Below are 25132 nucleotides of genomic sequence, written 5' to 3'. Positions count from 1 at the left end.
CTCTCAGATCCTAACATATGTTTAACTCTTTTACTGCCAAGCACGTATGGCATACGTGCTGGCAGTAAAAGGGCTTAAACGCCAACGACGTGTCTCATACGTCGTTGGCGTTTAAGCGCTGCCCTCTGCAGCGGCGGCATGTGCCGCCGCTGCAGAGGGCTTCTAACAATGACAGCCCCCCTGGGCAATGTGCCAGGGGGGCTGTCATCAGGGTCCTGCGAGCCGATCGCTCGCAGGACCCTCCAGGAAGCAGCAGATGCGATCGCATCGCGTCTGCTGCTTCCTGCTTCCTCTCTCTCCCCCAGCGCCGGCCCAAATGAGGAAGGAGGCGATCGGTCTTCAGGAACAGGTAAGGAGTTTTTTTTTTTATTGCATTTACACACTTTTACACACTTATACACACATTTACATACATTTATACACACTTACATACATTTACACACACTTACAGCACACATTTTAGCATTTTTTTATTTTTTTTTATTTTTTCATTTTTCACACTTTTATACACTTATTTACACTCATATACACACTTACACACTATCACACAACTTTTACACATGTACACACATGTATACACAAACACTTTGGGTTTTTTTTGTTTTGCTTTTTTTTTTTTTTTTTTTTTTTTCATTTTACCACTTTGTTTTTATTTTCTTTTACCTAAACACTGTTTATTTTGACAGCGTAACTATTGGATCAGATATTCTGGCCACTAATTACACTGTCATGTGACTTATTTTGTTGTTTCACTGATTTGCACAATTTTTGTGGTTTTATCACATTTTATCCCTATATAAGTGTTCCTGATCTGTTTTTAGCGTAGCTTTGCCAGGTGTAACTTTGGTGTACAAAAATAACTTTACCTATTTTGAATTCATCAGAATGTGTACTTTCCAAAAATATATGGTTTTCTGGGGGTCACTGTATAGTTAGGGGGGGTTACTGCACATAATACACTGACAGGGGGCTCTGTGTGCAAAAGCTGAGTTGGCAGGCGAGAAATCCTTATGCGCTATTTTCATTTTGGGTTCAGTACATACCGCAGACTTTGGTATATCTATGTATATTGGGCATCAAACTGTTCAGTAGGCCTCTGGTGTTCCTATTTGGGGTGACTTGCCTTTGTACGCAAGAAATTGTGTGAGATAAATGCGGCAAATTGCAACATTTTTAGGCGATTTTCTGAAATGTCATAAAAACCGATAACTTTAGGAAAGCTTTGCGGCTTGGTACTTTGGTGTAGAAAGGACTCTTTACCCTTGTTGGATTTGTCAGAATGTGTACTTTCCAAAAATATATGGTTTTGTGGGGGTCTCTGTATAGTTAGGGGAAGTTTTGGCACATAATACACTGACAGGGGGCTCTGTGTGCAAAAGCTGAGCTGGCAGGCGAGAAATCCTTATGCGCTATTTTCATTTAGGGTTCAGTACATACCGCAGACTTTGGTATATCTATGCATATTGGGCATCAAACTGTTCAGTAGGCCTCTGGTGTTCCTATTTGGGGTGACTTGCCTTTGTACGCAAGAAATTGTGTGAGATAAATGCGGCAAATTGCAACATTTTTAGGCGATTTTCTGAAATGTCATAAAAACCGATAACTTTAGGAAAGCTTTGCGGCTTGGTACTTTGGTGTAGAAAGGACTCTTTACCCTTGTTGGATTTGTCAGAATGTGTACTTTCCAAAAATATATGGTTTTGTGGGGGTCTCTGTATAGTTAGGGGAAGTTTTGGCACATAATACACTGACAGGGGGCTCTGTGTGCAAAAGCTGAGCTGGCAGGCGAGAAATCCTTATGCGCTATTTTCATTTAGGGTTCAGTACATACCGCAGACTTTGGTATATCTATGCATATTGGGCATCAAACTGTTCAGTAGACCTCTGGTGTTCCTTTTTGGGGTGATTTGTCTTTATCTGATCTTTATCAAGAAATTGTGAGAGATAAATGCGGCAAATTGCAACATTTCTATGCGATTTTCGAAATGTCATATAAATCTGCAAACTTAGGAAAGCTTTACAGCTTGGTACTTTGTAGCAATAAGAAATATTTACCCATTATAGATTCGGGGGGATGTGTATTTTCCAAAAATATATGGCTTTCTGGGGTGAATGTACTTTTTTTGTAGCATTATCCCACATAAAGGATGTAAATGTGTTGATTTTGCAGGAGCTGAAATGACAGAAATGACAGTATATATGGGGGTATGTTCACATTGGGGCCCCTACATGCCACATACTTAGGTAAACCTATACATATTGGGCATCAAACTGTTCAGTAGACCTCTGGGGTTCATATTTAGGGTGTTTTGTCTTGGTACCTAATGCTATGTGGGAGATAAGATGCTTCAAAGTGGAAGCTTTGAGGGGATTTTTGGAAATGTCATCAAAATTGCTAACTTTAGAAAAGCTGTGCGGCTTGGTACTTTGGAGTAGAAAGACATGGGTACCCATTTTAGATTCGGGGGAATGTGTACTTTCCAAAAATATATGACTTTCTGGGGTGAGCGTACTTTTTACTAGCTTCATCTCACATATAATGATGTAAATGTGTTGATTTTGCAGAAGCTGAAATGACAGAAATGACAGTTCATATGGGGTATGTTCACATTGGGGTCCCTACATGCCACATACTTAGGTAAACCTATACATATTGGGCATCAAACTGTTCAGTGGACCCCAGGCATTCATATTTAGGGTGTTTTATTTGGTTACTTTATGACCTGTAGGAGATAAGATACTATAGACTGGAAGCTTTGAAGCGATTTTTAAAAAAAATCACAAATTTTGATAAAAACCAATAACTTTAGGAAAGCATTGCGACTTGATAGTTTGGAGTAGACAGACAGTTGTGCCTATTCTGTATTCCCCAGAATCTGTTCTTTCCAAAAATGTACAATTTTCTGGGATAAACCTTCTGTTAGTGGAATTTTGGCCTTGAAATCCAAAGTATGCAGTTTTTTTGGAGCAGTGCTTTGGGAATTTGGTAGTGTACTGCTGGGAGTTTTTGACCTATACAAGTGAGAAATCTCCATAAAACTATATATATTTGGTATTGGCACGTTCAGGAGACATGGGACTTTCCAAATCAGTTGTATATTCGTGCATAAAATAATTTTTGTTTCTAGTATGTGTGATTATATTATGGAAAATTTGATTTTTTTTGCATTTTTAGATATTTAGAAGCCTATATCTTGTTACAGAATTGGAATTACACAAAAATTCTACCATATTTTGAAAGCTTAGGTTGTTCTGAAAAAAACGATATATTGTTTTCCTTGGTAAACTAAAAGTCCCCCCGAGGAAAGGCCCCTAAAGTGAAACAGTGCAAAATGTTCAAAAACTGTCTGGCAATACAAGTTCCGCTTTGACCAAAATGGCTGGCAGTAAAAGGGTTAAGCAGACCTGTATTTAGTGGGCCATGTCAACATGCTAAGGGTGTCCCTGTCTAATGGCAAGTTTTCGGCCTGGTATTTGTTGGGCAGAGTGACTTTGTCATACAATCCTTAAAATTAAAAAACATTTATATAGTGATATGAAGTTAATTGCCTTCCCTTTGTTATGGTGGATCCTGGTGCTCAAACCCCAGACCTTCAACTTAGGGAGCCAACCAGGATAAATACTTGAAAAACAGGCTGGCACTCTGGAGAAATGTTCTGGAGTGACAACCTGTTTTGCAAGTATTTAACCTGACTTAGTCATAGTTTAGTTCTTAGAAATATTCTTTGAGTGCCGCTTATTAATTAATTCAGCCGATTATTATTTTTGGTAGGCACTTGCTGAATCCCAAACCAATCACAAACGAACTGCTGAAGATGGAGAGAGCAGGGAAGAAAATCTACTTAAAGAAGCTGCTTCCAGAGAAGCAAAACTATCGGATAAGATCGATGAGCTTCACAGTGAACTTAAACAACTAAAATCATTCCGTACAAATACTACATCAGAAAATGAACGCCTGCACCTGGTAATACAAAACATAAAAAAGGTAATCATGGAATACACAATATAATAAACAAAAATGTGGGAGTACTGACAAACTGTCTTTGACTTGTATGTTCTACTCTAAATATAAACACAGTTTGATGAAACAAAGACTTGAATGTGCAGGGTATGAGTAGAATATTCAGTGTGCTTTGCAGATGTGGCTATTGTAATTCTCTGACTTCTATCTGGCTGTAATTGAACACAGATGGAATTTTCTATATTTTTTACCTCTGGAAAGGAAACTGCATTTGCAAGGGCAGCCACAATGCATGATTGCTTATGTAGTGTATTTATTTGCCAACATCATGCATCGCCTCAAAAATTCAGTGGTTGCAAGTACATTCCAGTGTGGAACTCGTGGTACCATGTCACACTGAAGCAATTCATTTTCTCCAGAGCAAACAACTGTATGGTAGGTTCTCAGCAGGTCCTTTTCTGTACTTTGCAGCTATTTTTCCTGCGCTGGTGCTCATTTTTAGGTATAAAATGCACCAAAAATGCAGGTAAAGTAGTCCAGCAGAATCATTTCACTTAACCTTTCCCAGGCATCTCTAGTTCAGACTTAGACGTATGTGCAGAAGAAAATGTATTTTATTCTACTGCGCATGCATGAGTTTAAGTCTGAAGAAGGATGCCTGGGAAAGGTACATATGATGATGGTACTGCATTTGTTTCCCTAAAAGAGCACTGGCCCCAGGGTTATAATTTATTGGGGGGTACCTAACAGATTGGCACACACACAAATCAGGGTCTCCTGCTTTCAATGGTAGTGTTTTTTTTTTTTTTTTTTTTGCTTTGTTTTTTGTTTGAGCTTACATGAGATATCTAAAGGCCCCCATACGCTGACCGATTCGGCAGCTAATCGGCCCGTGTATGGGCAGAAACGAGCGGCCTGGCCGATCGATATCTGGCCTGAAATTGGCCAGGTTAGAAAATCCAGTCTGATCGGGGACCACATCAGCTTGTTGATGCGGTCCCCAAACTGACTGCCCATGGCCGCAAATGTAATCCGATCGTTTGGCCCCAGGGCCAAACGATCGGATTATTTTTTTTTTAAAGCAACTTGCTACCCGATATCGCCCACCCGTAGGTGGGGATATTGGGTAAAGATCCGCTCGCTTGGCGACATCGCCAAGCGAGCGGATCTTATAGTGTATGGGGACCTTAACTCTGATGCTATAGTTACTGAAAATACTACCATTGAAATTGCAAAAATAGCTTCACCAAGTACAGACAGTACTGCAGTTAACTGAGCTACTGGAAATAATTTCACTGCAGAGAACACCCTCTAGATCCATGGTTGTCTCTACTGACTCTGAAAGAAATGACATGGGCTTTATTAAGTTATACACTCTTATCTGGTTGACTATGAAGTGCCTGGGGAGCAGGGTATTGCTTTCCTTTACAACCGTTTGCTCTTGGGGAAAAATAATTGCCTGCAGTGAACATTGAGTAGAGGAGATGTTGCATAGAACACACTTGGAGAAGTAAGCCAATAACGGCAGCTGTCAGAGTCCCAGGGGACAGCTGTTGTAATCATTCTGAACGTGTATGGTTACATAATGTAACAGCTTAGTAAGATGCTGCTTGATACACCTGTTGCATAATTTGATGAAAAAATCCCCATTGCATTCTTTTCACTAACTAAGTGATTGCCACAGCTTGTTCAGAATGCCTATGCTAGGCACAGAAGACATACAGAGAGATACATTTTCTTTGCCTCTTGCATAGCCAACACGGCTTCCAATGTATTTAATGAGACTGCTGCAGATGCAGTGAGTCAAAAAACATGGGTGTTGACCTGATGAACAAGTGCCCAATCTTAGTGTATATTTTCTCCTGTATTGTGATGGGTGTGGACCTGATGATTGTGTAAATATCATGTGATTTTAGTGCTTATTTTAACTTTGTAGGAATATGGAGAAACTGAAAAAGAGAAGGCAAAGCTGCGAGAAGAAATAAAACAGTGTAAGATTAGCGAAATGCGACAACTGCAAGATTTTTCTGACCTCGAAGAAGAAAACATCTCTCTCCTAAAACAAGTGTCTATATTAAAGGAAAACCAGGTACTTTACTAGTGTATATTGCATATGATTATAGCATGATGGAGCTCTGTGGCTTCCTACATCCAGTAACATTTATTGCAGGCCCTTCTTACTGTATGATTTACCTCTAGTGCAGTCCTCTACCTTTTAAAGGGGTTGTTCACCTTTGAGTTAACTGTTAGTATGATGTAGAGAGTAGTAATCTGAGACAATTTGCAATTGGTCTTCATTTTTTAATTGTAGTTTTTTAATTATTTCAATAATTGTTCAGCAGCTTTCCAGATTGAAGCTATACCCGCTATGTGGTTGCTAGGGTCCAAATTACCTCAGCAACCAGGGAATGGTTTGAATTAGAGACTGATATATGAATAGGAGAAGGAACTGAATTAAAACAATTAATAGAAATTAACAATAAAACTGTAGCTTCACAGAGCAATAGTTTTTTTTTTTTTTTTTTTTTTGGCTGCCAGGGTCAGTGACCCCCTATTTCAAATCTACAAAGAGTTTGAAGAAGGCAAATAATTTAACTATAAGAAATAATGAAGACCGTTGAAAAGTTGCTGACGCAGTGTGCACAGTGGAGCACTAACTTATTACAGGCCTTCACTGTTCCTGCCAGTTGCCCTGTGCCATATACACCATTAAAGGAGAAGAAAAGTCTTTTTGACATTTTACTGCCAATAGATTCGCCATATTAGTGCCAACTAGAACACTATTCTGCAGAAAGCATTACCATACCTGAGTAAAGAGCCTTAGAAGCTTTCTTTGTTTGCTTAAGATTGCAGCTGCCATTTTAGCTTGGTCTTCATAACTTCCTGCTGTATAGCTCTAGCCATTATAGCTCAGATTACACATTCCTAAGGGAGGGAGCAGGAGAGAGTGAGCGCCTTGGGAACAAGGAAGTCAGATACCCGGAGAACATGTTTACAAAAAAGGAAACAAGAAGTCCTGTGTTTCTTTTGAGGACTCTTAAGTGCTTATGGCTGTATTTACATAGACCTTTCTGATAAAGCTTACTTAGTTTTTTCCTTTCCTTCTCCTTTAATAAAACCTTTTGTTTCTTTCAGGTTTAAATTGCTTCTTAAAATAGAATTATATAGATATTTATCACTATATAATCAGTTACTGTAATAAATATTTGGCATTATTTCATTACAGGTGGAATTTGAAGGCATAAAACATGAGCTGAAAAGAAGAGCAGAAGAAATAGATGTTTTGAATGGCAATGTAGAAGAGCTGATGAGGCTAAGAGATATCTCAGAAAGACAATTGGAAGAAGCCCTAGAATCGCTAAAAAGTGAACGGGAGCAAAAAAAAGAACTGCAACGTGAATTATCTGCCTTTCTTAATTACGATTCTGTTGGGAACTTGCATGGAAACTTTGAGGACCACAATGAAGAAGAGTTTGACAGTGGGTACAACTTTGGCATAAGCAAAACTAATGGAGAAATATTGATGTCTACACCACGCAACAGTGACATATACCATCCTGGTCCAAAAGCAGCATTGAATCTCTTCACAGAGCTTAATCTCCCAGAAATTCAAAAACTGCAACAGCAGCTCCTACAGGTATTATTTTTCTTATCTTGGCTTTATAAATGCTTAAAGCTGCACTTTCAGCAGGTTTATTCCTCCCCTATGTATGCCAACATTGCCTCCTTACTCTTTCCATACGTTATATATGGGAAAAAGTTTCTTAGAGCAGCTTTATCTTTGCTTGAGCTTCCACAAAGTTCACTGTTTGGAGATAGCAAACTGTGATAGATGTTTTTTTATGCTGAAAAGTTAAAATGAAACTCTTGTTTTTTTTTTATTCTGTCACTAAATAAACTTTTTTTTACCTAATGCTACTATAAGAGTCCAAGACTAACATTTTTCTTAAATTGTTATGTGAGAAGTGACACTTTATCAGGAAATTAATACCTTTGCTAAAAAGGTAGCTGATAGTATTTGCAGAAAAGCTATTTAGAGAGGTGAGATAAGCAGACCTTTGCCCAGTATGCCCTCACAAGTTGTGAGCTAAACTGGAACAGACCCAGTTATATGCCCCCCAGACTCATGCTTACCTGTTTTGTGAATGCAGACCTGCCTCCCCAATCAGGTAGTCATGGGTAATTATTTTGGCAGCCAATATTGTTCTGAATATTGCCAGCTTAATCTTACCCTTCTTAGTTTTACTAATTCTCTTGTTATACTGAGATCCACTTACATTTGCGACCAAGCAGTGTTTTGATTGGCAGACTATAAAATTGAGAGAGAAAAAGATAAGTATTGATAAAAATACAACGCAAGTATTACTTTGCTTTTTTTGTAGTGACCCTCACTACCAGATAGCTTTGTATAAGTCAGGCTGGAAAAATGTATACTAAAAAGGCGTATATTTAAAAAAAAAAAAAAAAGCCTGTTGTATATTATCTTGAATGTCTGCCTTAATTAAGGGTGAGGGCACACTGGGCTTACAGTCCACTTCTTTCCATCTGTTTTTGTAGGCAGGAGGAGAGAAGCAGATCTTCTATATCTTCCTGTGTGTAGCTGCACTTAGGCCCATGCTGTGCCTGTCAGTTCAGCTTACACACATGAGGGTTTAGGAGCAGATCCTTGGCCTGCCTTCAAAATGCAGGCGGAGATTAGGAGACCGTACCTCCTCACTTGAGAATTAACATTTAGCATGTTGTAAACTGCATGGGCCAATGCTGCTTTGGCAGAAAAGCTTCCGAGTTTGATTTTTCAGCTTTATATTAAGAGAGTTTATGCTAGCCATTGCAATATCAGAAAAAATACCACACGTGACCATGAAATATTAGAGGGATATAAAAATTCCAAGCCAGCATATACAACCTATCAACTACAAGGCTTTTGCACAGGCATTCATGTACTTTTGTGGCAGACTAACAATGCCTACTAACTACTGGTTGCTACTGCTTTACCTTTCTGTGGGTACTCTTGCAATACAGTACCTCCTCAAGTTCATCTAACTTTTCTACCATTCTTGTTTGTGGGCTATGTATGATTACACATTCATCTTGCAGATTCAACAAAAGAAAACACCCTAGTTTAGCTTTTTAATAGTTATTTCTGCAATATATTACAAAAGTCTGGTTCGTAAATCAATTTAATAATGTTGTACAAACCAGCATTAACGATTATACAGAATAATACCACACTGCATGATAGAAATAAAGAATAGCAAGAATATAGTAGTGCTATAGAATAAAAGATAAGAAGGATTTTGTAGGCCATACATGTTTCTTATTTTTTTGAGGATCTTGCTAGTATTGGGGCTGGGGAATCCAACACAGGCAAGTGCTGGGGCTGTTTCCCTGCCCTGATCAATTTTGATATAATCTGGCCTACAAACTTGGTAGTATTTTGGCAAAGTGACCTACTACATGGGGGGAAACTACTACAAGTTGGAAAGCACTGCATTCAGTTGGTGCCAGGAAGTTTTTAAGTGATAATTCTGGTTTCCCATAAAAACCTGGAAGGACAATATTAATGGGGATGCAGAAGAGGGATTTGAGTAAGAATAGCTACTTGGACTAGGGTATTTGCTTTCTGTATGCATTTGAATCTATAAATGTATGTAAGCAGTATCAATTTGAGTTCTTTAATCTCTAAAGGGTCAGTAAATTCAAATATTTATGTTCATTATTTGTGTAATTTAAAAATAAATGGACTTGAAATAAAAAAACCTGGAGTGCTTTTTTTGGAATACAGCTAGAGGAGAGGTAGTCTCAATGACGTATTATCTTTTAAAGGGTCAGTATACACATATATACACCCTTGCTCCACATGAGCACAGTACATAGTACTTATTAGAGCTGGGCGGTATGACCAAAAATTTATATCACGGTATTTTTCAAAATTATATCGGTATCACGGTATTTGACGGTATTTTTTTTTCCCCATGCATGATTAGGTGACCACCCCAAACACCCGCCACCCGCACCCCCCCGCCACCCCAAACACCCCCCATCCGCACGCAGCCCCCCCACCCCCCCATCCGCACGCACCCCCCCATCCGCACGCAACCCCCCCATCCGCACGCAACCCCCCCACCCCAAACACCCCCCGATCCGCACGCACCCCCCCACCCCAAACACCCCCCCATCCGCACACCCCCCCCACCCCAAACACCCCCCCATCCGCACACCCCCCCCACCCCAAACACCCCCCCATCCGCACACCCCCCCCACCCCAAACACCCCCCCATCCCCTTCACATAAATATAACCCCCCACCCCACCCCCCCCAAACACAACCCCATCCCCTTCACATAAGTATAACCCACCCACCCCCACCCCAAACACCCCCCCATCCCCTTCACATAAATATAACCCCCCACCCCACCCCCCCCCCCCCCCCCCAAACACCCCCCCATCCCCTTCACATAAATATAACCCCCCACCCCACCCCCCCCAAACACAACCCCATCCCCTTCACATAAAATATAATTACTGGCCAGGCACCCCCCGACAGCTCACATTGGTATCCGACTCTGAATGCGTCCTAGCGATGGCGCTTTTGTAGAGTGTGCGCGCTGACGTCACGTGCGCGCTGACGTCACGTGCGCGCTGACGTCACGTGCGCACCCGGAAGTATTCAGCACACCGGTATGTAGAAAATTCATATCGGTTTCAAAAAAAAAACCGGTGATCGGTTTTTACCGGTATACCGCCCAGCACTAGTACTTATGTTAAAACAATATTTTACCTATTTTAATTGAAATTTAAAATTCTCAAGCACTAAGGAATATTTTTCTAGTTCTATATAAGCAATTGTTTCTGCTTTATGTAGCAGCCTCTTGGGCTTCCAGATAAGAGGGTTTATTATACAGAGGGGACAATGGCTCGGCTTGACCAGGAAATGGTTTAGGGCAAGGGTACATGGGGCGTATTGTCAGCCTGCAGATAAGAGCACGGGCAAATGTAAAAAGACTTGGAGAGCAACACAAGCACCACAAAAGTTCATGGAGGTGCCAAATAAAGGCTGTGATTGGCTATTAGGCAGCCTCTATGCACACTATCAGCTTACAGGGGGCTTTATTTGGTAGTAAAAAGCTTATGGGGCATTTTGATAACTGCAGGTTGAATCTTTGGTCCAAATGCCTTTTTAACAGCTGTGAATTGCTTCCTTTAACCTGTAATGTAAATGTAGCTATGTATGTACATATTAATATAGCGCCACAAAAGAACATTTTACGAGGCATGCAACACAAACAGGTACAGTTTTAATCTTTCAGACATAATCTTAAGTGCTTAGGTGTTTCATTACTCAGTTTGGATGAGGTCCCTGCCCTGCAGAGTTTACAATCTGTAATCCTTGACAAGGGAATCCATGGTGCTGTAGTGGATAGGTGGCATTTCTGTAGTAAAAAAAAAAAAGCCCTGGAAATTCATCAGAATACAGGACTATAGGTTGCACTTCACAGCCTAATTTATCCGCATTTATTTTTACTAAAATTAGATGGAGCAGCCTGTTTTACTGAACTAAGGTAAAATACAATTTTTTCTTGGGCTTAAAGGCTCTGCTCCTAACAATCAAACATGAAAAGTTATTTGAGCACTTTTTTATACTATTCTATACTAAATAAAGTGTCTCCCAGAGTTAGAAGAATTCTTATTATCTCACAAAAATACACCATGCATAGGGGGGGAAAAATGGAAGCAACGCTGTCAGGTATTTCTGTACTGTTTTATAAACTTAAAAAATTATTTTTAAATTTGAACTGTAGTTCATTAGTATATTTGCAGGTTGTCAGATAAAGCTGCCTGTAAGAGGAAGCTTTGCTTGAATTCAGAAACCGAAGCAATGCAAAGGGCTTTCCACCGGTGAAAAGTCTTTTCAGAGCAGTTACTTGCCTGCGATAGCAGCGATCTGTAGCAGGCGAATAACTCCATGGGTGCTTACCCTTAGAGTGAAGAGACACACAGAGCTACTAGTAGCAGCTACTTGTCAGGGCTGCAAAAATAGAAAATGCTGATCATTTACCAATAATTGTCTCTACTTGTGTTTTAGCAGAGGCAGTTCTCTGTACTGTCTATGGCAGGGTATTTTATTTTCTGGCATTTTGTAGCTTTGTGTGTTTTCACACAAGACATATGGAGCTACTTAGTAGCAGCTATTTGTCATGGCTACAAAATGCCTCAAAATACTATGGACTATACTGAGAGTTGTCTCTGCTAATATATATAGCTCTGCAAATCTTAGCCCTTAGACCAAGTGAGCCACATTCAAATTGCAAAAGGGTTGGGGAGCAATGAGAAAGTTCCTGGGGGTGCAAATAAGAGCTATATTTGGCTATTTGGTAGCCCCTATGCAGACTGGTAGCCTATAGAAAGCTCTGTTTGGCTTTACATTGGGTTGTATGCAATCAGCACTTGCCTCCAAGCCAGAAATTCAAAAATAAGCACCTGCATTGAGGCCTCTGGGAGCAACATCCAAGCAGTTGGGGGGCAACATGTTGCTCACGAGCCACTGGTTGGGGATCACTGCCTTAGACTAATGTTACAGGTTGCATCTTTTAACAAATCGGCAGCAGTAAAAATCCCTCACTGTTTCCCATGGTAATCTGTGGCGTACACAGTATTTGAAGATTTTGTAATGGATAGAGCAAAGTGACCCCCACAGACAGATATTTAATTCTAACCAACATCTAGACTCATTTTACACATGGTGTTTTCTGTACCAGTGGGGGGGAAAAATCTGATCCTTTGCCTTACCTTTAGAATGCCCTGGCACAAAATAGTCATCTTATGGATATAGTAGCTCCCTACTTTTTTTGGACTGCTGAAAGATCAGATTTGCGTCTGTATTGGCCATGTTGGCTCAGTGCATAGGTAGCCTTTTCGAATGCTTCTTCCAATAAAAGGATTATGGCAGTTTTTGAAAACATACAGAGAAGTAAAACCATGATTATTGAATAGGTTCATATAAATGTTTATATTGAAGTTTTCCAAAAAATTTTTTTTTTTGCATTATAAAAGAATCTAATTTGAAGCAACTCTTTTTTTAAAAGTGATTTATAAAGGTATTTGCTATTGATATTAGTATTTGTTGGATAACAGAGCTGATTAACAGACCTGGAGGACTGAATTTTGCTACACTGTTTACTGAATAAGAACCAGGGAACAAAATTATTGCTTTCAGATGCAACTGTGTTTTTAATATTTTCTTGGATTCATTTTCTTTAGGCAAAAAAATGAGTTTTTTTTTCTTTCTCCAGTACAGCATGTGTAGAAGGAAGTTTGCTTTATCTTTACTGGCTTCACATTCATTGTAAAAAATGCTTCTCTTTTAGTTTGCTGCAATTTGATATTTATACGGCACGTAAATTGTCAGTATGCTGAAAGGAGAGCCCACAAAAATAAACCTTGTAAACTTCACAAGCTATCACCACTCTAAACAGCGTGTTGTGAAGTTCCATTGGCATTGCCGAGGCCTGTGCTATACATTGCCTAAGCCAAGTAGTGCAGAAAACAGATGAGTGTATATATATAACTATACATAGAGTATGTGTAGCATGCTTCATATATGCTGAATATGTTCAAATCTGTAGCTACAAACACAGCTGTCTTATAGTTCTGCATGTAACTTTAAGGGCAAAGACGCACAGGGGGATTAGTCACTGCGACTTTATAAAAAAAGTTGCAGCAACTAATCGGCATACCGCAAATGGCACGCGATTAGTTGCTGCGATGACTTTATGAACCTATGTTCATTTAGCAGAAATTATGATCTTGAGCCAATATTGGCCACCTCAGGGTATGGCCAACTTTACGTATAGGAAACGGTTCTATAAACCTAATTAAACTGATGAAGGTAGCTTGTATTTATCTAGCTAGCAATGATTACATGCTGTAGGCAACAAACATATGTCTGAATAATACAACTAAATTGTGTTATGTGTTTAACAGGTTGATCGGGAAAAAGCCTCAGTGATGGCTGATCTTGAAGGGCTGAAAAATAATTTGGATGTTGCCACAGAAGCACTCTCCAAAGAACAAAAGCAAAATGGTGAACTGTTGGAGCAAATTAATGCTTTAAAAGAGGATCTTGACAACAGTGGAAGGAAATGTGAAACAGAAGTCTTTAAATGCCAGTGTAAGCAGGAAAACACTGAGGCATCCAGACTCAAAAAGGAGCTTAAAGAACTCCTGCAACAATATCAGGACTTAAAAAAGCAATACAAGGACGAAAAAGCTGAATGGGAGGCAAGCATGCAAGAAGTAACGGAAAGACTCTCTCTGTACATGAAATGTGAAAGAAGTGATCAAGGACTGTTGGGCGAGCTGCAGGAAGATTTGAAAACCCTACGGAGGTCATACTGTGATGTGCAGAGCAAGCTGAACCTGGCACAGGATGAACTCATGTCATTTACGGAGGAGCTTGCCCATCTTTATCATCACGTGTGCATGCGAAACAGCCTCACACCCAACCGTGTCATGCTAGACTATTATAGAGATGGAAAGGGCTCAAAACTGCACTTCCGAAAAAGAAAGTCTTCTGACTTTTTCGGAAAACTTTTAGTCAGTCCGGATATGGAAATAACAGAGATACACAGCGGGGAATGTTCCCCCCTAAGTAGCCCTGCATCTTCCATTGGGTCAGACTGTGGGGACTCTTCCAGAGAACCTCTCAGTATAACTCATCTTATAGCAATTGTTAAAGACCAGATTAAGCACCTTCAGGGAGCTATTGTGGTGTCCTGGCAACACACCTCATTAGAAAGCATAGCTTCGGAAATGGACAAGGACAAAGAGGTTCTGGTGGATGAAATAATGAAACTTAAATCTTTGCTGAGCACTAAAAGAGAACAAATAGCCACTCTGAGGACTGTTCTGAAGGCTAACAAGCAGGTACAGTTTGTATTAATTAGGGCTCCCGGTTTTATAATATTTATTTTTTAAGTGTCCCGCATTTGTGTATAGATGTAAATTGTATATGTCTTTGTATATGTGTAGTTTTTTTTATATTTTTGATAAATAAATTACTATTAAAATCTGTGGATTTTTTTTTTTTTTATGCGGGAAAAACATTTAATGGTAAACCGGGAGCCAGTCAGAAAAAAAAGTTTTTGCTGTAGTTATTCGAGATATAAAAAAAAATATCTCTTTAGGCTATGAAGGGGCTTTTCACTGACAGCTGCCTGATCAGTAATGACTAATTAGGGGCTTTACACGCAAGTCTTTTTTTCCTGCCTTAGCTATGCGATGGGTTTTTGTGTGTTCCACCATATGACAACGTAGGTTCACCCTGTGCCCCTGTATGCAGATACAACTGAATGTGTCCAGTTTATTTGCAATTTAATGTGCTCCTGTAAATACAGAGCCATGGTGAATCCTGTGTTGCAGTTTGGTGATCTACACATGGATCCACCATGTTGGCGTAAGGGCCCTTAAACTTGGAGGGGGTCATTTATAAACATTGGGCAAATTAGCACCTGGGCTGTTATCTATGGTAACCAATCAGATGTTTTACTTCATTGTTCTACTTAAGGTGGCCACACACATGGCGATTTCCGATCTTTCGTTTGACCATCGGTCCACGAAAGATCGTACAATCGGCCACTAACTGTTCAGGGCTGAAACGGCAGATAAGGAGGTAGAAACACAAAAAGGGGTTGTGGGAGCACTCCAAGGCTAAATAAAGTATACAAATACAATGGAAGTGCAACTGATCTGGCCAAATTAACTACAAACATACAAAAAGAAAAAGGGATTGATCAATGCACATTCCCTGGTCCCCTGTTTCATAAGTAAATTGTCTGTTAGTTTCATGCTAGTGCATACAGTATATTGACAATATACTGTATGCACTAGCATGAAACTAACAGACAATTTACTTATGAAACTGGGGACCAGGGAATGTGCATTGATCAATCCCTTTTTCTTTTTGTATGTAAGGAGGTAGAAACAATAGGATTTCTACCTCTTTCTGCCGATTCAGCCCTGAAGGCAGATTTTGATCAGGCACCTTCTATGGCACCCGATCAAAATCTTTTGACCTGGCCAATCGGCGAGTCGATCAGCCTCCTGCGATATCGGTCGACTCGCCGACTTGCCATACACGCACTGAATATCGCACGAAACGGGTTTCGTACGATATTATCGGTGCGTGTATGGTCAGCTTAACAGCTGCCTCAAAAAAAGCTTATTACTGAGTGGTTGCTGTGGGTAACTGCCCAGGTGCAAACTTGCCCAGTGTTTATAAATAAGCCACTAATATAATGATAACTTGTTAGCTCTATATCATAAGTGGCTTAAATCCACAATCTGCCCCTCTTCAAGGTTGATGCCTACTTTAGAAGTTTGGCTAATGAATATAACTGCTTAAAAAGTTTTAATATAGTTATACCTCCAAGTAATATACAGAGAAGGTTTATCATTGGTACTGATCACTACTAATGGGGTAGCAGTTTATTTTATTTTTGCAAAGATAGTACTTGATGGCTAAGGCTGAAGACACACAGCTACTAGTAGCAGCTACTAAAACAGACAATGCTGATCATTTACCTATAACTGTCTCTTTGAGTTTTAGCAGAGGCAATTCTCAGTATTGTCTATGGCAGGGTATTTTCTGGAGTTTAGTAGCCATGTAAAAGTAGCTGCTGCTAGTAGCTCAGTGTGTGTCTTCATCCTAACTTAGAAGCAGTATATAATTTCCCCACTGCAATTACATTATGTTGTGGTGTTTCAGTGTAATGTCACAAAAGGCTGTTTCTGGCACTTCGCGCACTGTGTCTTTTGGTAGTCCAAAAATCCCATACCAAATTAAAATCTGGCCTCCCCCAGAGGCTTACATTCAGTACCATCACATTTTACATTTACCTCAATGCATTTCCGGCAGCTATCAACTGAAAAGCAGTGGCCCAAATGCTTGTCAGGATCTGTGTTTTTCGGCCACTTAAAATTGCTGTTATCAAGGCTCTTCAGAACAGCCCCTTATGTGTTCGCTATTGTTGGATATTAACAAAAAACAAAAAAACTTTAATCTTTGTCATTGAAAAAAAATCATGAATACCACAACATTTTAAAAGCAGCCTTTAGGTTAGCCATAAAAATGCTGGATTAGTTCTTATTAATATAGATATTATACTTCACATTCTGGGGAAAAAAAGCCAGTGGCCCAGTTTCAGTGCATTTATTCAAGTACTGACCTTGTAACTGTTAAAATCAGTGCAGAATAGCCATCTTTGTGTGGCCATCTGGTTGTAATAGCTGGCTAGTCCTGTGCGTGTCCAGGTTTACAGACCTCAAAACTGGGGTGCCTCCCCCCCCCCCAAATTAAACACTCAATGCATTTATTTCTTTTAATATACCTATATCTGTGCAAGTTACGAAACACCTATTTCATTGCACAGATTGTTACGACTGCTGGCTGCCTTAGCACTGACGCAGAGTTTTTTCCAATAAATAGATTGTCCCCCTGCATAGTTAAATTAGCTCATGTTTGCCATCCGACATTGCCCCAAAGCTATTCATAATATACAGAAAAGCAGTACCTTTTCATTTATTTGTGTATAATGTGTGTATGTATGTGTCGGTCTGTCTGTGTTGGATTGTCAATGTGACCTGATATTTGTGCTAGACACAATTACTTTACATTTATCTTTACTATCTTGGCCATTTCCACACTTTATAGAACACTGTTAGCTTGGCATTCAGTAATACACCAGCTGTCGCTCTTGCAGATCAGTGTTTGCATTGCCAGTAACAAGTACAGATATAGCAAGGATTTGGTGACAGCCTCAATCCCTTTTTACATGGGTGTTTACGCTTATTGCTTGTTCTGCAAATTGCCACAAGCCCCATTGGTGACTGCTTGCTAAAAGTTGCCAAGTCAGGCTAAAAGTGAAGTAGCTCATTAGTGTCACATTGTTTATTTGCTGTGCTTATGGTTTCTAAGCCCTCATCTAAATGTTTCCAATGGAATGTCTCTGTTCAGACAGCTGAGGTAGCAATGTCGAACCTGAAGAGCAAATACGAAAACGAGAAGGCTCTAGTGTCAGATACAATGGTGAAGCTAAGACATGAACTAAAAGCCTTGAAGGAGGATGCTGCTACGTTTTCTTCTTTACGATCTCTCTTCGCAAGCAGGTAAGGAAATAAAACCACAGAATGGTTGCTACCCATGTACAAACAGAGTGTTCTACAGCACATTGCACCAGTTAGTAGGCCATGTTTTTAAACATAAGAACAAAGTTAAGCAACATATAGCATACTGCATTTTGGGATTGATTCAAGTCTGTAAAATAAGTAAATATATATGTTTTATAAAGAAACAATGTGTTACCCTAGATCTCCTTTACGCAGAATATTCTAGATAACATTTTAGGTAGTACAGATTTTTACTTCTACTCCCGGGCTGATGCTTCTTTTCAATGACAACTGCACCAGCCTGTAGAAAGCACTGCAAGTTTTACTATACTGCACATATACCCAAGTGCGGATGAATAGAACGTACGTAAATGCTGGCGCACCACAGTTTTGCCTTGTCTTTTAAGCGGTGCCATGTTATTTGATGACACAAGACTTCTGTTTTTTGCATAGCAGTGCAATTTATCCTAGTTAAGTAGCACTTTCAGAGTAAGACAGGAGTGTACGGTTATATTGCATCTTGTCAAATGTTTTATCAATTGCTCTAACTTTGCTGTGGACCTCTATAATCTTTTAATGGATGCAAGTAGTGCAAGTGATCAGTTAATTAACTTAAATGGCCTGGCAACTGGCATCCACTTCCTATTAGGGCTCGTACTCAGTGGTGTTAGTCCTGCATTTCACCCCAGGGAAACGCAGGGCTTAAGTGCAGCCCATTCTTACCAGCCTGTAATGACATAGGTACAAGTAAGCAGTGAACACAGGTGGAACACATGTTGTGTTCCACCTGCGTTTGGTACTGCATTAGTACAGGCCAGTAAGAAAGGACGGCTGCTTTTCGTCCTGCTTTTCCCTGTGGTGTAATGTAGGAGAACTCCACCCCAGTGGAATGCAGGGTGAAATGGGCAATAAAGTTGCTTATGTTAAATGGGAGCAAGTATCACAAATGCCTGTGAATGCTTGTGTTGTTGCATTATACTTTTCCCAAGGGACATGGACCATCAACTTCCACTAAAGTAGTTGCTAGATCTTTCGGTCTTTAAGCAAAGTATTGTAAGATGAATTGGCGATGCTCAATTAGTTAAATTTGTCTATTCTCTTTAATTCTTGTCCCTCTGTACAGATGTGATCAATATGTGACACAGTTGGAAGAGATGCAGCGCCAGCTTGCTGCAGCAGAGGATGAGAAGAAGACTCTGAATTCCTTGCTCAGGATGGCCATTCAGCAGAAGCTGGCCCTAACACAACGATTGGAGGGTCGGGAAGGAGCACATAATGCCTCTAAAAGCCACTCAAAGTCCTCTACAAAAGGCAAAACGCATTCTGCAAAATCAAAGTATATTTGGTAGGTAATGCTTAGCCAATTCAGTTATTCATTCAGTTTTTCTGCATAATGTCTTATTCTTGTAAATGTGAAGAGACTGTTTAGTTGCAAGTGATTGTGCTAGAATTTCTAAAAAATTTTAATAGATTTTGTAAATAATTATTGGGTAGGACGTAATTGTTATTTATACTGTATAGCTCCAGCACACTTTACACAGAGGTTGTTCATCAGTGCTTGCCCCAGTAGAGCTTACAATCCCTATCACGTTCACATACACTATGGTCGGTTTAATCAGAAGCCATTTAACCAGCCTATATGTATTTTGTGTGTGTGGGAGGAAATTGTAACACCTGAAGGAAAGCCACATAGACACAGGGAGAACATACAGACTCCTTGCATAGTGCCCAGGAAATTGATGTAGGACCCAATCACTGCAAGTAAAAGTGCTACCCACTGAGCCATTACAAAAATTCATTTCCACTTTGCAATTTAGGACATTTACTGATATTTGTTTTCCCTGCTATGGCTGATTGCAGCAAATGTAACCCTCAGTTTGTTTGCTTGTGATTGCATTATTTTTGTGCCTTCCCAAATCCTCTTCTAATTCTTAACCACCCCTCCCTGTGAAAGCCACCTGATGCAAGATGTTGCCTTTGGCACAGCTGGTGCTTCTGAAAGGTCCTTTCCACATAAATTGAGTATGCAGAGCAAGTGATCATTCCCATTGGCTGGTAATCTTAGCTGCTTGTGTCCTCCTCCAAATGCTACAACAGCTGCAGACTCTTCTTGGCTTTGGGTGGGGTCTAGAGAGTTTTAGACAGAGAGCTTAGCAAGACCTTATCAAAGGAAAATGAAGTCTTTCACATCAAGCTGCTCTGCACAAAGGTAGGATTTCAAAACCCCCCTCATAACTGAGGAGTCAGTATTAAGTATGTACCTTTTTGCTTCAAGAGCGTTCTTTATAATTATGCAGATTCCAAATGGTTTCAGGGCTACTCCTAAGAATTTTGTATTTTCAGAAGCTGCAATGCAAAAATCAAAAAAACTGATAGGACTACAGTAGGGGAAGATTCAGTTATGTCAGACACTTGGTACTGATAATAGACAGAGATACACAACTTGTGATAAATGGGCTCTCTGCTTTGAAGACATTTGTCCCTCGTTGTTAGCTTTTAATGTGTTTTGTGTTGTGCGTTCTTTTGATTATTATTTTAGAATAGTTATATCCTACGTAAGTGACTATAGTTATGTTTACCATTTATAATATACTGGTATTATTTCACAGAGCACCTATAGTGAATATATAGGAGCTGCACCTAAATGGAATTGTGCTTACTACTTTTCCCTACTATTGTGGTTTCTTTACCTAAATCTTTTTTAGTGAAAATTTTACAATTTTTACCTGAAATTAAAGTGACAGGAATCCTATTATTTGTAAAGGACGGGACACAATTATAAATGCAGTCCCATGGCTTCTTGGTGGTGCTTCCTGATATGAAAACATTAAAGCAGTAGTACAACTTTATTTAGCACCTGCCCTTCTGCAACCTGTTAAATAGTGTTATTGGACTGTGGGGTGGAGGGAGATCTTATAACTTTGTTACTTTGTAGCAGGTTTACAAAGTTAAGATATTTGCAAAGTATGCTTGTTCATCAATAGTTATAATCGGGATGTTAAACAAAACAAACCTACACTGAACAGCAGCCATAGGTTATACTTTGCTCCTAGACCTAAGTTGCACAGTTCTGTAGACAAGGAATGCAGTGTAGTGTCTAAAATACATTGAAAACCTGAAATCTATGGTTGAAGACACACAGAGCTACTAGTAGCAGCTACTTGTCGTGGCTACAGGAATAGACTGCTGATCTGTTTTAGCAGAGGCAGTTCTGAGTATTGTCTATTTTTGGAGTTCAGTAGATGTGAAAATGTAGCTGCTACTAAGTAGCGCTGTGTGTCTTCACCTTAAAAGACATTACTTTGATGTGATTCCTGTATCTCATGTTAATTATGCTGTCACTAATCTAATAGACAGTACAGTTTTGATATATTGTTAATTTCCCATTACTGAGATGTTTGGATGAAATCCATCCTTTATTGAGAAAAATATAGTATGTTTTGGTCATTTTAATATAGTTTATGATTACTAACAGAAAGTGTCCTCTCTAATACCCCATTAAAACCTGAATGCACACATCTTCAGAGTAACAGCAGTAAATGGTAACTTATGGGTAGCTGTGCTTATTTTAGTTTAAAGTCCAAAGAATAACATCACATGATTCTAATTTTTATAGCAGAAGGCCTTTAATTATACCTTGATTTATGTTTTTCAGAATATTGCAGTTAAGCACCTCCGGCCCTACTTTCTGCCTGTGGGTATCTACATCACCAGCCTTCAGACATCCCTGCTAAAAGGAGAATTGGACCACAGTCAGCATTAGAGCAACACCAGCGTTATACCTACGCTAAAAATCTACAAGATGCTTGCATAACGGTTTACATCTATCTCTGAAAAAACACTCCAGTCTTCAATGAAATCATGTTTTTTACTGTAAACCTGTAGTCAGTATTGTATTTATTAGATTTTATTATAATACGAAAACTGCAAACCACTGGAGTTTTTTGTCAAAAGTGCCTTAAACTATTTTATATTTACTAACCTGTTTTTAACATTTAGCATCATTTATTTATCTGAGGTTTATACTCTCCCTCTGACTGGCCTTTCCCTTCCCTTTCTGATGATAAATGGCTCAAAAACAGCACCTTCTCTGCATCGGGCCGCTCTTACACATGATGTGTGAAAATTGTCACATTCACTATCTGTAACATAACAGGAAGTTTGTATACTGGTGTATGTATACTGGTGTATGTATACCGGTGTATGTATACCGGTGTATGTATACCGGTGTATGTATACCGGTGTATGTATACCGGTGTATGTATACCGGTGTATGTATACCGGTGTATGTATACTGGTGTGTCTTATGCACAATTAACTCCCGGATAACACAATAATCACAATGATTCCTAATACAGGGGCAGTGTAACTAATTCTTCAGCATAAGTTCACTGAATAGGACTTGCTCTGAGCACACTTTTTGCCTATTGTTTTAATTAATGTTTTTGTTTTTGAGCTAAACAGGGAATGGCTGAGAAACTCCGGTAATCATGAAGATGCTGAAAACCAGAACAGTGTTTAAAGATAATGGCATATGGGGCAATTTCTAGTGTTTTGTGCCCCGTGTGATTGTTGCCCTCTGAGAAGGGGACAATATGCTAGAAATCCTCCTGTGCTCATGTCACTAAAGTTTACTATTCTAGCTAATTACTGCCCCTTTCATTAAAATGAGGAGAGAACTGCAATTTAGAGCTTTTTGGCACATTTGAGTTTTCCTCCTGTAAATGGAGGATGTTTACATATTGGCCTCACTTAGTTATTCCATCTTTGATAGATACTTAAACCTTAATGGATAGTTGAACACATTCCATATAATGATTACTGTTTAAGATATGAATTCATAATAAGTTAAAAAAAAATTGAACTAAACTATTTTAATAACGTGATATATTTTATTACAAGTCTGCAGCCATTGGTTGCTTTTTAAAAGATGCTGGGTTATCTGTACAATATTGTAATGACAGTATTAATTGAATAATGTTTGCATTGGACATCCACGTTTCTAATTGTGCTCTAACCACTTGTTTGTTTGTTTGTTTGTACCTTGATTGTGAAACAACAAAATGAACAAAAGCTGAAGTCAGGGGTTGCATTTGTTTAATATACCTACCCTGCAGCAATTTTGTGGAGGGATACGTCCATTCAGGCTATTGCTTCTAGCTTTTAGCATTCCACTTGTTTGTATATAAATGAAAAGATAATTGCATTTACCTCACAATCTTGTGGGATGTCCATTTTATGGGGGACCATTTTATGATGGTGTTAGTGTAACGGTGATAAAATAAGCAGCACTGGGCTAGGTACGGATTTTCAGTTTTATATTGATGCTATTTTGTTATTATAGAATTCACCCTTAGAGATACAACTTTTTTTCCCCAAAAGCTCCATATTCCACTGGAGGGAAAGATCATTTTCCATTGTCAAAGTTACTGTGATTTACAGGTAACATTGCATTCCACTGTTCATAAATAAAAATATATTTAATGTAAAATACAGTTTCCCATGTGTTTCTCTTTGTAGCACTAAATACATATGACACAGAATAAACCATCGACAAACACATATACAAGCTGATCTTTTCAATTTCCCTAATGTGTTAATGGCACCAAAAGTGTTAATTGATTTAAGTCTGCCCATCTGGTCTGTAACCACAACACATCAATACTGAACAGAAAAAAGCTGGTCCCGACTGACTTTGAAAAAAAGAGTCCTTGAGCTGAAAGCCTGGTGTAAGCGGTCTAAAATTGCAAATATCTCAGAAGCAACAAAAAAGTGTGCTGATGAGCATTTATATCAATTCAGTTTTCGGGTTTAGACATTTTTAAAAGTTAAATACCCCTACCCCTTTGCTGTAGGCCAGCTGTCAAACCAGCCCTTGTGGGGGGAAAAAGGATTTACTGCCTCCAAAAGGCAATTGTGTATTCCCTTTTTTTATTTGATCAGGTTGCAAGTTTGTGCGTATCTAAGGCTGTTTTGAAGTGTTATTCATTCCAGAAGGTCCAGTCAGCCAGAGCAGCATAAATTAGTGGTTCCATTTGGCACGATACCTACATATATTCATCTCATGTTCATAGGTACGCATCCATATGTTTAATTTATACAGTGCCAGTAATGCAGCATAAGATTACCTCCAGATACCCGTGTGAGCACCCACATTTCTACAAGTTCCTAACAAAAGCAGGGGCTAATCAACTAGATTAGTTAGCCCTATAAGGATATATTATATATAGGGCAGGCAGAGTATGGCACACACAGGCAGCATAGGGCAGGCAGAGTATGGCACACACAAGAAGGGTAGGGCAGGCAGAGTATGGCAAACCCAGGCAGCATAGGGCAGGCAGAGTATGGCACACACAGGCAGGGTAGAGTAGGTAGAGTATGGCACACACAGGCAGCATAGGGCAGGCAGAGTATGGCACACACAGGCAGGGTAGAGTAGGCAGAGTATGGCACACACAGGCAGCATAGGGAAGGCAGAGTATGGCACTGACAGCCCTGCTTTAGAGCATTCAAGGAAAGCCAAAGAACACAGTTTATTGGCTGCCATTTATTTAAAGGGAATATGTACCATAACAAACAATAAAACATTAGTATAAATTAATCTACACAGAGAGCCATTGCATATCTGATAGTTTAAAAAAAAAAAAAAAAAAAAGTTCATAGATTAACTTCCCTTCAAAAAACATGGCAAAAGTAATAATAAAAGTAATTTTAGGGTAATAAGACTGCTTACAGGAAATATCCTACATTTTTGTCCATTAATCTTTCCCCGTCCCCACATACACTTTTTCAAGTGACCTCTGATTGATGGATTTTTTCCATAATTGGGGGCCCTTGTCGATGTTGGCTGTGACGCAGGGATACATATGCTGACTCCATTATAACTTGGAAACTAGATGCTCAGTACAAAAGCTGATGCTTCAAAATAAAATATCCCTTGTTCCGAGTCCCAGCAGGGTGCTGCCGATGAACAGCTGAACTGCTAAGTGTCATGTACCCAGATTAA

General features: G+C 39.4%; 1 protein-coding gene across 4 annotated transcripts in view; it reads left to right on the top strand.

Moving 5' to 3' along the window:
- Positions 1–23617, top strand: part of bicd2l (BICD cargo adaptor 2 like) — a 34477-nt gene extending 10860 nt beyond the window's left edge. For 2 of the 4 annotated variants that reach the window (XM_018096722.1, XM_004916717.3), the window contains exons 3-9: positions 3773–3985; positions 5898–6050; positions 7188–7598; positions 13945–14886; positions 17975–18126; positions 19250–19471; positions 21795–23617. In XM_018096722.1, the coding sequence (XP_017952211.1) occupies positions 3773–3985; positions 5898–6050; positions 7188–7598; positions 13945–14886; positions 17975–18126; positions 19250–19471; position 21795 (2094 nt within the window). In that variant the 3' untranslated portion in view covers positions 21796–23617. Of the gene's footprint in view, positions 1–3772; positions 3986–5897; positions 6051–7187; positions 7599–13944; positions 15034–17974; positions 18127–19249; positions 19472–21781 lie in introns of those variants that run through there. The other 2 variants (XM_002935211.4, XM_018096723.2) reach the window with 2 other exon arrangements.
- The last annotated feature ends 1515 nt before the right edge of the window (positions 23618–25132 follow it).

Source organism: Xenopus tropicalis, chromosome 8 (assembly GCF_000004195.4).
Source record: "Xenopus tropicalis strain Nigerian chromosome 8, UCB_Xtro_10.0, whole genome shotgun sequence".
Lineage (NCBI taxonomy): Eukaryota > Metazoa > Chordata > Amphibia > Anura > Pipidae > Xenopus > Xenopus tropicalis.
Note: the sequence above shows the minus strand (reverse complement) of the source record. Positions and strands in the feature narration are given on the sequence as shown.